Source organism: Daphnia carinata, chromosome 2 (assembly GCF_022539665.2).
Source record: "Daphnia carinata strain CSIRO-1 chromosome 2, CSIRO_AGI_Dcar_HiC_V3, whole genome shotgun sequence".
NCBI lineage: Eukaryota > Metazoa > Arthropoda > Branchiopoda > Diplostraca > Daphniidae > Daphnia > Daphnia carinata.
The window spans coordinates 4,267,903-4,281,906 of record NC_081332.1 but is presented as its reverse complement, the minus strand read 5'-3'; the positions used below and the strand labels follow the sequence as shown (position 1 = coordinate 4,281,906).

Below are 14,004 nucleotides of genomic sequence, written 5' to 3'. Positions count from 1 at the left end.
GTGCCTATGGTGAATGAATGTTGATCTCTTTTTTCTATTTAATATGCTTATATATACAGCAGTAACTAAAGCAGTTTCCCCGACTGCCATTAATCTGTTTGTATAATAAGTATATATCAGCCCACTCGCTTCCGACTTTCTATCTCTCTAGCGGTTCCACCGCATCACCAGCCAATTATAATGAAGATGTATATAATGTATCTACAACTAACAGCATATCTGTGTGTGTGTGTGTGTGTGTAGATAGATCTACTTTGTACATCTACCCAGGGCGAAATAGCGGCTCAACACAAGAGATTAATTAGTAGCCTGTTAGTGTTGCACAAGAGGCACGGCGTAGTCTTAAAGTCAATAAACCATTGTAGACTGGAGATGTTTTTTAATGTTTTGTGGTAGTGGCGAAAATGAGGGAGGCGATAGAATTTGAGATAAATGTGATCTACTACAGCACTTTGCCATCTCCTAGGGAATTTTCCTTTAAAATCTATTCGAATGTCGGTTGTATTTAGACACGTTATGCGCACGACTAACCGTTCTGTTAATTAAAAATGTTGCGCATAATGCGTCGTAATAATAGAAAAGGCTCGCGCCCCCCCCCCTTTTGTTTCTAATTGTCTTTTCACGTGTGTGACGTGAAGGAAATATGAGCCTCTTTTTTTGTTTCTTTGACGTAAAGTTTTTTTTTTTTTTTGATTGGCTACATCGGAGTAGGTTTGACTTGTTTGCCATTCATCATGTTTTTTTTTTCTCTTCAATGCTGGGAAAAACAAAATGTACGGAGGGATGTCATACGCAGAGGAGCTGTAGGAATCAACAAAAAGAGGGGGTGGGTTAAAACATGTCGTCGTGGTAACTCTGAGTTCACTGCAGTGATGTCTAATTGATGGAAACAAGTAAAACATGTAAGTAAAAAAGAGGATGCAGGAAATTAAAGGCATATTCGAAGGATGCCTGCCTTCGGTTTGGGTCGTAGTTTCGTTTTTCTTGATGTTTTCAATCATTGATCTCTGATGTTTTTGCTAGTTCTCGTTATCAACAAAAAAAAAGATGTTTTCTTTTATTAAGAGCCTCCCTCCTTTTTTGTTTTGCATCTCGATGATGAAAACCCGTTTATTTCAATCGTGAAACATTGACGCAGATCGATAAATCAAGCAAAAACGATTATTTTTGTTTTCTAATCTGAAGAGCAAAAGAATTTCGTGGATTATTCGTGAAAAGTTTGAAATCAATTAAATGAGTTATTGCAGTGTAGTAGACTTGATGGGGATCGTCGGGGTTAATTGGTGCATTTTTGCCGTCGAATAAAAAAAAAGATGGGAAAGAAAATCTGAATTATGATCTAATAAAAAATTGATGAGATACTATCAGTCGGGGATAATCTTCAATGATACGATCACTAACGCAGAGTAACATGGCCGTATTTAGCTACAACGAGCGTAGGCGTTTGTTTTTTTGTCTCTTAATTTTATTTCCATTTCTTGTATGTGATCCTGTTTTTTTTTTTTTTTTTCGTTTGGATGAATGCCAATCAAATTTCATCACGCCGATAGACGGCATAATTTTCCATCATCTTCCCCCATAAATAAAGCTCATTGCTTTTCTTGCTTGTTTTTTTTTTTTTTTTTTTTTTTCGCCCACGGGATCAAGATCAACATTTCATAAATGTTATCGATGTGAGTAAGAAAGAAAAAAGGCAGGGCCTTATTTCTTAAGAAAAAATCAAGGAATTGAAAATGGGTGCTTATTAGCGTTTAATATTCATCGATCGATTGAATCTTAATGTGTGCCTCTTGTCTATTAGAAACAAAAAAATAATTTGAGGGGGGAATTACAGTTTCAATTAGCTTGATGAATTCTTCCCCATTTTCGCTTAACACAGAGAGCCAGCAGCTTTACTCGTTGGACTAAAATATAAAGCCGATCGAGAGAGGGAAACGTCAGAGAGGATGAGACAACATCATCACGTTGACAATAGCCCCCCCCCCCCGACTTGATCAAGCAAGAGCTTTTGTCTCTTCTCCTTTTCGTTTCCTCTGTTAACACAAAAGCATCTCCCCCCCCCCCCCTTTTTGCCTACTATCCCTCTCGTTATCCGCCGAGTTCATCATTTGGCACTAGGCGGAAAGCCTTCACCGTGAAACAGTCGCATAGAGAAAAGAAGAAAAAAAAAGAAGGGGGGGGGGGGGGGGAACGGGAGTCCGTAGCAAAGAGGGTCGTATCTGTGATGCTGTGTGATTAGACTGACGGTCGTAATCCTTTAGTACAAGTCTAGTAGTAGCAAGTTTCCTTCTGTCGTTAAATCCGGTATATTTTTTTTTTGAAGGGGGGTTCTTAAAGAGGGGATCTTTGGGCAAAGGGTCGTCACGAGATATCCCGCAGTCAAGGGGCCGGTCGACCGCAAAAAAAAAAAAAAGAAGGATATTTTCTTCCTTTTGTTGAGCCAAATCGGAATGGTTCATCATGTTTTTCTGTCGCATAAAAAAAGAATGTCGTTGTAGATAACTATGGTAGATCGTTTGTTTTATTTATCGGGAGCCAATGGTAACCTCATTAACAGCTATTAACTTTAAAAAATTCATTTTTTTATTAATAGTCGTTGGATTAAAAAAAAAAATTATTGCTAATGTGTTTATTAATGTTTTGGTCCCGAATTGTGAACGTCGTTGGTAAACTTTTATTTGGTTATGAAAAAAGTTCAATCGAGTTTGCGTTTGGTGAGCAAGTTATTAAAGACGGGGAGGGGTCATGGAGGACTTTTATTATCCAAGTTGAACGGAATATGTTTACGTATAGACACGAATGTCGGCTGCTGAACTATATACCCATAACGTAACAGTGTCTTATGGAAGAAGCCGTCGTAAATAGTATTCGATATCAGTTGACCCAATTAGAAGCTAATAGTCGCTCGTATAAGGAGACGTCTGTTTTTCTTCTTCATTTTTTTTTTTTTTTTGGTATATATAGTCTTACTTGATGTTTACAATGTCATTCATAAATACGGGCGTATTATTGACAGTGTTATCGAATTGTTTTGAAAGTACAAAGGCAATGATTGGCGCGTGTTTAAATCAAACGAATTGCGTTTCGCCCTTTAAATGTTTTACGTAATCTTTTCACTCGCGTCTGGGCGTGATTGAATCCTTGAACGTCAATTAATTTTCGATACGACTTTGACGTTTCCTGTCGTGACATTGAATTTCCTGTCTTCACAACAAAAAAAAAAAAAGAGAAAAAACTTGTAGACGATTTTTTTTGGAACAGCGATGTCTAGCAAAATGCGTCTATCTTTCGTCTGCAATTTTGTTTTGTCGTTTTTTTTTTTGTTTTTTGTTTTTAAGACGTCACTGTGTGACATTCAACCTTGACCGCCCACTGAAAACATTTCTCAAAAACAAAATTATTGGCAAGCGTTCATTCTCCATTAGGGTTGGTAATTAACATTTCTAACCTCCCCGTTTGTGTGGGCTCATGTGATGAGCCATCAGGTTGTGAAGCTCTTCCCTTCAAAAAATAAAAACGGGCCAAAATAGTCCGGTGACGTGTGCGTGTCTCTTCATTAGCCATTTCGATTGACACAACGAGCCAGACGCGGCAACGTTGTTCATCTTTGGCTTGAACCGCAACGGAAGAAAAATGCGGAAATGAATTTTGTTTATCTCAGTAATTGGAGATGGTCCAGTTAAAATGGAATTCATGATTTTTGTTTTTTGGTTTGTTTTTAAACGTAATCGTCCCACGCAAACAATGACGCTCACGCGCAAGTAGCAGTTAATAATTGAAATACTTCGTAGACGAACGGTGAAACTACAAGTTTGCTGTGCCCACTTTGACGGCGTCAATGTGCTCTCTTAGTTAACAGCAGACACGGGGAAGTTCTCCGCTTTGCGTCCTAATGAACATGTTGATTTATTGGTGCCGTTACGCAGACGCGCGTATTTAATAATAAAGTAGAAATTGAGTCGTGGTTTATTGCGTAAGCCGCAAAATAAATACATAAGAAGGCCGCATTGAACCATTCAAGTTTGTCGAGCAAAAGTTTGCTTCTGTCATAAATGCAAACTGCGACAGACGCACGGATTTTCTATTCTTAGACTAAAGATCTCGAAATATTCAAACTTTCACTTGATAATTTCACAACCGCTTTTCTTTTTCCACCTTTGAAACGGCCAAAGTTAAATCAGAGTTTTGTTATTGTTCTTAACTGCAAGGTTTCCCATTTTCTCGTGAATAATAGTTTGCCATTCACGAAAGACCTGCCAACTTATGCGAATGCGAGAAACTCGAGGCCCAAGCTTTTTAATTATTCAAACTTGCCGCTTAGACTGAATCGTGAATGTAAATCTATTGTTGTTAACTCTAAGCGGCACTATGCAATAGCGATTTGAGTCTACTTTGCGAGTCAGATTTACTATTTTTTTTTTTTTTTTAAAGGGGCCTTTATGATATTAAAGTTGATACCGCGTGTGTTACGAAATGCAAAGAGGCTGGCTCCCGAAACAGATGATGACATTACCGTGTGCCTTGAAAATGGGCCGGGTGAAAATTCGGATGACGTAAATTGATTTGAAGACATCCTTTTATTACCTTCGCGATCAAAGTTTCATCGAATAAATTTTGATTCAATCATCCGCTCATGGTAGACCATTTTTATTTTTTTTTTTTTTTATTTTTTTTTTTTTATAAAGAGGAAGGAATTTTTGTGAAGACAGGATGTTTGAAAATAATAAAAAAGGATATGCATGTATACATAAAAAGACGGGAAACTGGATGCTAATGACGGGAACGGATACAGGCAAAGCGACGGATTCAATATTGACTCTTTGATATGTATGTGTATCCATTTCGTTAGATTGTTTCTCTCAGTGTTTGATTTCCGTTCGCGTGGGACGATGCCAACCTTAACGGGACAGGGAAGGTCTTGTTGCATCAAAGTGTCGGAAGCTTGTTTGCCTGCGACGTCCCAATCAAGCGCTTGTCCGCTAGCGATGCGAAATCTATCCGACTCGAGACGAACTTTGTATTTTATTTTCAGTTTTATTTTGAAGTAATTTGTATGCATAATTGGCTCGCTATAAAAAAAAAAAATCGAGAGCTCCTTGTTTTTGATAGCATTTCTTTTCGACATAGTTACGAGCCAACCGTTCGTATTTTTTTTCAAACGTGTTATTCGCTCGCTAAATTCTTTTTATTTGAATATGTTTAACAGTTAAACAAATCCGATCCTGAAAAAAGATTTATTCTTTTGATTCGTGATTTTTCGGGCTCGCTTTTTTTGCATATCGACACGCACACGTCTTTATTGATTTCTTCTACTCCTTTTTTTTTTTTTTTTAAAGAATAATATTTTATTTTTATCGTTTCTTGTTTCTTGTTCGCTGTATGTAATATCAATAATATCTCTCACGTTTTCCACTTTTTATTTTCGTTGCAAATGTTTTCCAGCTGACGGTGCACGGCCAATGCAGCCGGGCGTGTCTATTTGACATTCGTCGATATGATTTATGTATAAGGTATTATACATACCCCTCCTCCTGAGTTGTTTTTTTTTTGTTCTCAGACTAGCCTCTAGATATATATATATATATATATATATATATATCAATCATATAAATATAAAACATCAATGCGATACACGAAGATCAGTCGAAATGACGTTATATGTTTAAGCAATGGCCTCTTGAACAGTGACATCTCATGGTCCATTTTTTTCTCTCTCTCTCTCTCTCTCTCTGTCGTGTCAACAGATCATTTCGTGAATTTTAGTTAAACAATGAGAAACTGGGCTCTTTTGATTCGTAAGGGCACGTGATTTTAGACATCCGTCGTCTTTTGTCTGCGAACAAACGAAAATGCTGGAACTTTGTCGCTTCTGGAATCCATGCAAATCCTTCTTCAATTCGTCCGTCAGTACGGAACCCCATGTTTTTTGTTTTTTTTACATTTTGTTTGGAAATTATTTTCCTACTTGGGTCCTGGCGTTTGTGGAGCCCAGTTGGCAACGAAACTAACCAAGGCCGTTGGATCTCTCTACACACAAGACTCGACTAAATCTTTGAAAAAAAAAAAAATCTATAAATATCTTAAGAGAATATGCGTCTGTGGATGTTCACTCTCTGCGGACAAAAAAAAAATAACTAGAAGAATACTCGCGGAGAGAGACTAAAAACATTTCTAATGGTTTCCTCTCTTCTCCCCCCTCTCCGTTCTCCTGGCAATAAATATCTTCGCCAGCGGGCAGCCATTCGCAACTGATGAGGTTGCGCTTGGTATGTTTTGCAAACGGTATCTTATTTTTTATTTATTTTTTTTTTTCTGGCTGACGTTCAAACTTGAAAGAAGAAAAACGTCGGTTTTACTGCTCTAATTTGTTCAAATTTTTGTTTGTTTGTTTGGAGCGGGAGGAAGGGCATTGTTTGACCGTGAAAAAGTGCCAAATACACAGCCGTGTTGGAACTCACGCAAGGTTATTCGCCATAGTTGTGGCTCCGTTTGTTTGCTATAAATAAATAATTTATTTATTAATTTTTTTTTTTTTTTTGGAGGGGTAGTGGCATGAAGGATGTCACGTAGACGACAGTTCCTTCGTTCAACGACGTGTGCAAAAAAAAAAAAGAAAGAAGAAAAGAACAAGAAGAGAAACAAGAAAATCCGCTAGGCGGCCATTACAAGTGCATAGATATCGGGATGGAGGGGGAATACAGCCAATAGAAATCGTTGAAAAAAAGACACGCAGACGAGTAATAGATTTCTAGAGAAGAGCGTGCGTGATTTTTCACGCAAGGTGATGAAGGGATGGCGCCGGATAAAAGAGTACGTTCTCGAACAGGGGGGGGGGGGGAGCCCATACTTGAACGTTTTACTCTTTTTAACTGTTTTGAATATCTGATTTTACAAAGGGAACCCAATCGATGACACTTGAACGAACATATATTCACGAGAGATCGAGCCTGTTTTCCAAAAAAATTTGCGTGACTTTGATCTGCTTTTGCGATGAATTTGAAATTGACGCACCGAAAAATCAGATGGCGGATTGATTGGTTCCACAAAAAAAAAAAAAAAATAACGAGGGGAAAGAGGCAAATCGCTTGACGATCGTCAGACTGGAGCGGAAATGGTGGTCGTGCTCTAGAAAATTGGAATAAGAGAGTCCTCGTCTTTAACGTTGCGTACTTTTCTTATTAATATTCATTTCTGATGTGTGTGTATGTATGCGTGTGATGATCAATCCGGCCGGATCTAATTACTTTCATCCATAAACATCATTCGTGTCGCGTGTGCATTTGGTTGGGAGCATCCCAACGTTTTTCAGTTTTTGTTCTATTCAAAACATCTCCAAATAATTTTTTTTCACAGAAATTAAATTTAAACTCAATTTTGTTTAGAATTTTTTTTTATTTCCCAATGTCGTCTGTTTTTTTTTTTTTTTTTTTTTTCAAAGAATTGGCTTTTGAAAATTTTTATACACATATTTCTGGTTTTTTTTTTTTTTTGCTTGTTGTGTTTTGTGACACCATGCGCCCTAAGATTGCATCAAAGTATACAGGAAAATATATTATTATTAGCATTGCGGATGAGACTTTCATGCTGCACACGACTGTTGGAGGGATTTCTTTTTGCTTAAATATTATCGAGACGTAATCATCGGAGGATCTCTGGGAAGGCAATGACAATTTAATTGGCAGGGAGGAGGAGGGATAAATGATTTGCCTAAAAATATCAACAGCATTGACAATACCGAAAAGAAGATTGTTAAACATTTTTGCCTTAAATCAAATACTTGCGGATAAATCCCAATGAAATTTCCTGTTATAACAATTACCAGCAGTAGCAAACAAAATAAAAAAAAATTTAATTGCAAAATAGCAGGCACATTGAATTATTTCTCTTCATTATTTAACCTACAATCCCCAATTGCTCCCAATTGATTCGTCCGTCTCAATGACGACTCAATTCTTTACTTGGCCTTTTTTTTTTTAAATATCATCGTACGTATAAACTATAAAATAGATGTATAGAAATGATTATATGCCCCAGTTGTTTCGTATCTGTTTTTGCTCTGCCATAAAAGATTGATAATGTGATTGTTTATTCTTGCAGGTTATCCAACAGGTGTTGATTCGGATCGAACACAATGGGCAGTAATTTGACAATTTCCTCAATAGGCTTGGCTAATGTGATTTCCGTGTCTTCGTCGCGCCTCTGTCACCGTCCAATTAACAGGTCAGTTGTATTTCCATTGTCGTAAAAAACAAAGTTCCCGCACACACACACACACACACACACACAAACCGCGGAGCAAAGTAACCACCAAGCGGGAAAACCGCAGCATTTTATGAAGCCGTTGCGTTCGTTCCCGGCGTGAAAAATATAAAGAGAGAAAGAAAGGAGGGTCCATTCGTTAGCGGGCTAACATTTTTACTTTGAAATAATGAATGAATTGACGAGCCCCAAAAGGGTTTTGGAGAGTGACTTACCTGATAGAGCATTTCGCCTTCGAAGGAGACGAAACCGTGTTTCCGCGCGCTCAGCAGGTTGCCCACGCACTTGTCAGAGATCGTGTTGTAGATCTGCAATCAATTATTTATTTATTTTTTTTTTTTTTTTCGTGATAACAATTTAGCCGGTATTATTATTTAAGAGAGAAATGCGACTGTGTTTTTGTTTTATTTTAAAAACAAAAAAGACTTACGTTGAAGAGATCGCCGAAGCGGATGATGGCAGTTCCGTCGGGAAACCGGTAGCCGCAGTCGTAGATGGTTTCGCAAAGCGTCCTCCATTCTTTCCTCATGTGTTGGTTGGCTTTTTTGCCTGGAGAAAAGGAGAAGAATAAATAAATGGTTAAATTTATTTATTTCTTTCTATTGGATAGTCTGGCATTTTTGTAGTGCTTACCTCTCAATTCCGTCATGGATCCGGCCGGTGGCCTGCGAAATGCCCCAATGAAAAGAAGTAATAAAAAAAAAGTTAAATGTGTAAAAGAAAGTAAAGATTTTTATTTTTTTTTTTTTTTTAAAAGGAGCTAAAAGAATTTCATAAACAAAATATAAAAAAAAAGTTGGAGTGGCGTCATTAGACCGGATGTTGGTTTGGATGGATACTGTTGGAGCACGCACGCCAAAAAAAAAAAAGAAAATATCATGAAGCGAAAAGAAGAAGAAAAATCTGTTGGCCAGGCCAATAATAAGTCGACTGGTATGCGGTTGACGTCACACTGAAAAACTTGCATTTCACGCGCCCTCTAGCCCCACGGTGTGCGCTTTTTGTTTTTGCCTCTTTTTAGTCCCGTAACAGGCACGCATATAGATCTCGCCAGAGCGACACAGACAGATGCTTGCTATCCTCTACCCCTCCCCTCTCCCCCCCCCCCCCCCATTTTAACGTGCGTGCATAGAATGTTCCCTTTCAACGCAAAAAGAAGGGAAACATTCACGGCCTTTCCAAGTTTTTTTCTGAATCATTCATTGATGGCCGTACATTCAAATTCATTGCCCACCAATGTGACCATATCGTCTACGAACTTGACATTCAACAACTTTTTCTTTTCTTTTTTTTTTTTTTTTTTTTGCTGCTCTCCGCCCTGAAAGAAATCGTAAAAAATTCCATAGGTGACGCAACCGGACGTCTAATTAATATACTTAACCGGATATGCGTCGGATCCGGTTTTTGTTTATTTTCAACAGGAGATTGAAGAAGGAAAAAAAAAAATAAAAGGGTGGGAAATAAATGTCCTAAAAATAGGGATGTTTGTGTTCTTACGAAATCCCGCGTTCCGTGCAACCGTTTGTTGTGCCCCAAGTCTGAAAAAGCGATAGGCCGAATGATGTCAAGGTTATTGGAAACACAGGGACCCTTGTTTGCCCTACAAGCTTGCCGTCTGGTTTTTTTTTTTTTTTTCTTTTGCTTTTTGCAGGGACGACAACGATACACCCGAAAAATGTAGAAAGTTAACGTGTTACGTAGTTGCGAATTTCAGACGCGAGCCAAATAGACGAAATAAATTATTTTCCAACAAGAAATGATTCACTTCGTGTTCGTGTCCAAAAATGGTGCGCGTTGCGGGGATTTAAAAACCAAAATTGCCTCTATATAGTCCAGTAGTGACTACGCTTTTTTTTTTTTTTTTTTTTTTCTTGCATGGAACACGAGAGATTTTTTCTTTTTTCTAAATATAAAAATCATACCGGCCGTAATTAGGGTCGTTGACGTCCAGTTTGGTGGCTTGGTAGCCGTCGGGCCGCTCGACGTCGGAGAAGGGATTCGACAGCTGCTTCTCGTGATGGTCTTGAAATTTCTTGTTGAACATGGCCACCTTGTCGGACAGGTCGGAACCGCGTCGCTGTCGGGGAACTGCCGGCGCCACTGGCGCTACATCAGCTGATTTCCTCCGTACCGACATCTCACCCCGGTTTTGATTCGCTTTTCTTCTTTGTGAAATTCACGCGTTTAAAGAAACAACACACGGGACACGGTTGTAGAAGAAGAAAAAAAAAACGCACCGGCACTAGAAACACACAGACCGAAAAAATAAATAATAATTTTGTTTCGTCGTTTTTTGTTTTTTTTTTTTTGGCCGCAGTGAGAAACAACCAATTGGATTTCGTAAATTCGAAATTGATTTTTGTTGTTGTTGTTGTTGGTGCGGATAGTTTTTTGAAGAAAAGTCTTTTTCCCCGTGTGTTCCGAATGGTTTCGGATCCGACGACTTACTGATCCACTTTGGCAGTTTATCGAGGCGACGGGAAAGAACAGCACGGCAGCCGTCAGCCTTTTTTTTTTCTTCTTTTCTTTTTGCCCTTCCACTCACGTTGCTGCTTTTCACAACACGGTCGGCCGACCGACCGGTAGCAGTATAGTGTGACGAGCCAAAAAGGAGGTTCTTCACTAACCCACCCACCTCGCAGCGTAACGGCGAAATGTACACAGTATAAAAGAAATCCCGCCCGTTTTTTTTTTTTTTTTTTTTTTTTTTCAAAAAATATAAATTAGACGATTTTTTTAGAAATAAGAATGGGGCAAAATGGACGTCATCATCCGGGTGCAGATTTATTTTTAAATATTTTTATGCATTTCTGTATGTGTGGAGAGAGAGAGAGAGAGAAAAAGGTACGACCGGTTGTGTATGAACGGACGGAAATACTAATAAAAAAAAAAAAAAAAAAAATGGTTTGCTTTGAAAAGCGAAGGTCCATTTTTAAAAATTTCTTTTTAAAAAAGAGCATTTGAAAGACTTCGCAGACGTAAGTGCTCCCGTACCCGAACACACACACACACACCGCACTGCACATGGCGGGTGATTTTTTTGTACCGATGCGCTTCTACCACGGGACGATATGCCGCACCACATTTTTGATTCGCTTCCCGTTTTTTTGTTTTTTGTTTTTTTTTTGTTTTGTTTTGGGAAGAGGGGGTTTGACGTCAGCGGAAGTTGAGAAGAAGCTTTAAATTTATCCCAGCAGCTGATTCACATAGTGGACCACCGCAAGCAGCACCTACCGCAAAATGCGAACCTAAAGAAAAAAAAACAAAAAAACAAGGAAAGGCCAAATGAAAAAGAAAGATGGTGCTGTTTGAGCATTCTCACAGCTCGCTTGGCTGGGGATATGTAGACTGGGCGGCTCTGTTATGGCGTGTCCGAATTTTTCAGAGAAAAAAAAAAAAAAGACGAATGATACGCACAAAAAGAAAGTTAAAAGAAACGCTACGTGCCAACCATCTGTTGCTCTTTAATAGAAGAAGTACCGCTATTATGGACGCAGCAGCCGCATCATCATTTCATATCTGATGTTTTTTGAGCGTGGTCAACGTTATCGTCCAGATTGAATATTCGGGCGACACGCTCCGCAGCGTTAACCGGAAAATCTCTCACGTTATTTGATTTATTTCGTTTGCAAATCTGGAGCCTCTATTATATTAGAATCTTATTTAGCTGTTTCAAGAAATACATAGTTGAATCTGCTTTTAGCGTTTTTAAAAAAACGAAAACAATGCGCGGTGGAAAAAGAGATCTTTTTTTTTTTTTTTTCGTTTTCTTGTTTGAGTCAATTCGGGCGTGTCGTCTGGCCATACTCAATCTAGTTATGATTGGATTTTACCCTTATAGGCTCTGTTCTCTTTTGTTCCATTTCCCTTTTTTTTTTTTTTTTGCACCGTTCACCATGTACAACCTTATTAGATTCCTGTCTCCTCACGCTCTCTTAATGCCTTTCTCCGTCTTCTTTTCACAATCAATCGTGCAAATACCAATTTTACAGAGAACTACCCCGACGGCCCTTTTCGATATATCACGTTTTTTTTTTTTGGAACTGCCTGCAAAGAAACGGGTTTCTGCACAGGTGAACATTTCCATCTCTCCCAAAAGAATGAATTTTATGTTCGTTTCTTTTTGTTTTTGTTTTCTTCTTTCGCCTGAATGGACGCAAATCTTCTAGGTCGAAAACTATCGCCTAACGGTGAATATTATATCATCTTTTATTGTACATTTTTTTTTTATTTTTTTACGATTTTCGCACGCAAGTAGTGCCGCGCGGACTAACGTAGCGGGATGTTTATAATGTTTTACAGTCTGTTCATTTATGTGCGGCGTACGTTTAAAATGTCCGTGTACAAAAAGAAAGAAAAAAAAAACATTCCTGTTGATGACCTACACTAAAACTTTTGGGCAAAATAACCACATCTTAAAAAAAAAAAAACGTTTATCGATTGGAACGAACGAGGCGTGTCGAATCGCTTATGGCCGGGGACATTACACGTCTTTGTTGGTACGAGTTCTCTTTTCTCCATTTTGTTGAGTCTCCCCCCTATTCTTTTTCATCTTCAATCGCCGAACAGTTTGCGGGAAAAAGAAAAAAAAATCAAATAAAAGAAACCCGTTGTCGTGTGTGACTGATGAATGTTATCAAGACAAAGTTGCACGAGCGGGACTTTTGGAATTGGATACCTTTTTTTTTTTTGCTTTCTTTTCATCTGGTTGTATCAGCTGTGTTAGCAGACAGTTCTCGCACCATGGTACATATAATCAAATGAATATTGTCGGCTGCTTTCTTGTTTTACTTCGCGTGCGTGTTGTTTCTTGTTTTTGTCTGAGATGTATTCCAGGATAACGCCATTTTGCTGCCCCCCCCCCCCTCAGGAATTGGAATGACGTCAGAGACGAAATAGCGCATCGCAAGATCGAATTTTGCCAAAACTGCATTCGAGAACATTGGTGAAAGAAAAAATGTTCTAAAATAATTGGCAAAATTTTATTTATTTATTTTTTTTATTCTTATTAAGAAATTGCTGGACTTTTTAATTTCCAGAGCGGTAAAAATCGAGAACAAAAGTTTGAAAAGAATTTTTTTTTTTCGTACAGCTGAATCACGTCATGCCCAATGCGGATCGTGATGGAAAAGCATTCGGCTATTTTGTTTTTGTTCTTTCTTTTAAAGAACAAAATGGAGACCACCCAAAATTTCAATTCTCTTCTTGATCCATTTTTTTTTTTTTTTGCCCTTTGAAAGATTTCGAAGAAAAAGAGAAAGCCCGAGCTTCATTGTAATCCCATCAAACAGCGTGAAAAAAACAAAATTCACGCAGCGCATCCGGTCCGGTTTCATCCCACACTTTCAATGTCCGTTTTTTCTTTCTTTTGCGTAACGAGTTCAGATCACCCGAAAAGAATTGCATAGATTAAAAAAATAATAAATTTGGAACAGGCGGGGTCATTTTGTGCAGCATAGTTCAAGTCAGCGGACTCGTGTTTATTTTAACCAACTCGCTCTGAAGTAACGGGAAAAGAGAAGCGTTCACTTCCATGTGCGAGTTACTTTGTCTCGTGTCACGCTCGTCCACCACTTCCTTGCGCTCTTTGTGTTGCTGTTAATGTTGTTTGTTCTTTGCTAGCGTTTTAATCAGTTTTTTTTTTTTTTTTTTGTTGCCTGTCTCATTTTAAACTATAAATCAGCTGGACGACATTTGTATTTAAGAAGCGCGAGCAGAAGAAATTATTATTATTGGCTAGTCTAG

The 14,004-nt window shown here is 38.3% G+C and overlaps 1 protein-coding gene and 1 long non-coding RNA gene across 2 annotated transcripts in view; one reads left to right on the top strand and one right to left on the bottom strand.

The window, feature by feature from the left end:
* LOC130686935 (uncharacterized) overlaps positions 1 to 14,004 on the top strand; it is a 34,732-nt gene that overhangs the window by 19,087 nt on the left and 1,641 nt on the right. The window contains exon 3 of the long non-coding RNA XR_009000006.2: positions 8,098 to 8,220. This is a non-coding gene — a long non-coding RNA (uncharacterized LOC130686935). The remainder of the gene's footprint in view (positions 1 to 8,097; positions 8,221 to 14,004) is intronic.
* Positions 8,085 to 10,667, bottom strand: LOC130686930 (actin-binding Rho-activating protein-like). The gene is made up of 5 exons (XM_057510090.2): positions 10,182 to 10,667; positions 8,893 to 8,924; positions 8,690 to 8,808; positions 8,475 to 8,567; positions 8,085 to 8,199 (listed from the first exon to the last, which is right to left on the bottom strand). The coding sequence occupies exons 1-5, from the start codon at positions 10,394 to 10,396 to the stop codon at positions 8,086 to 8,088; spliced, it is 573 nt and encodes a 190-aa protein (XP_057366073.1). The 5' UTR covers positions 10,397 to 10,667; the 3' UTR covers position 8,085.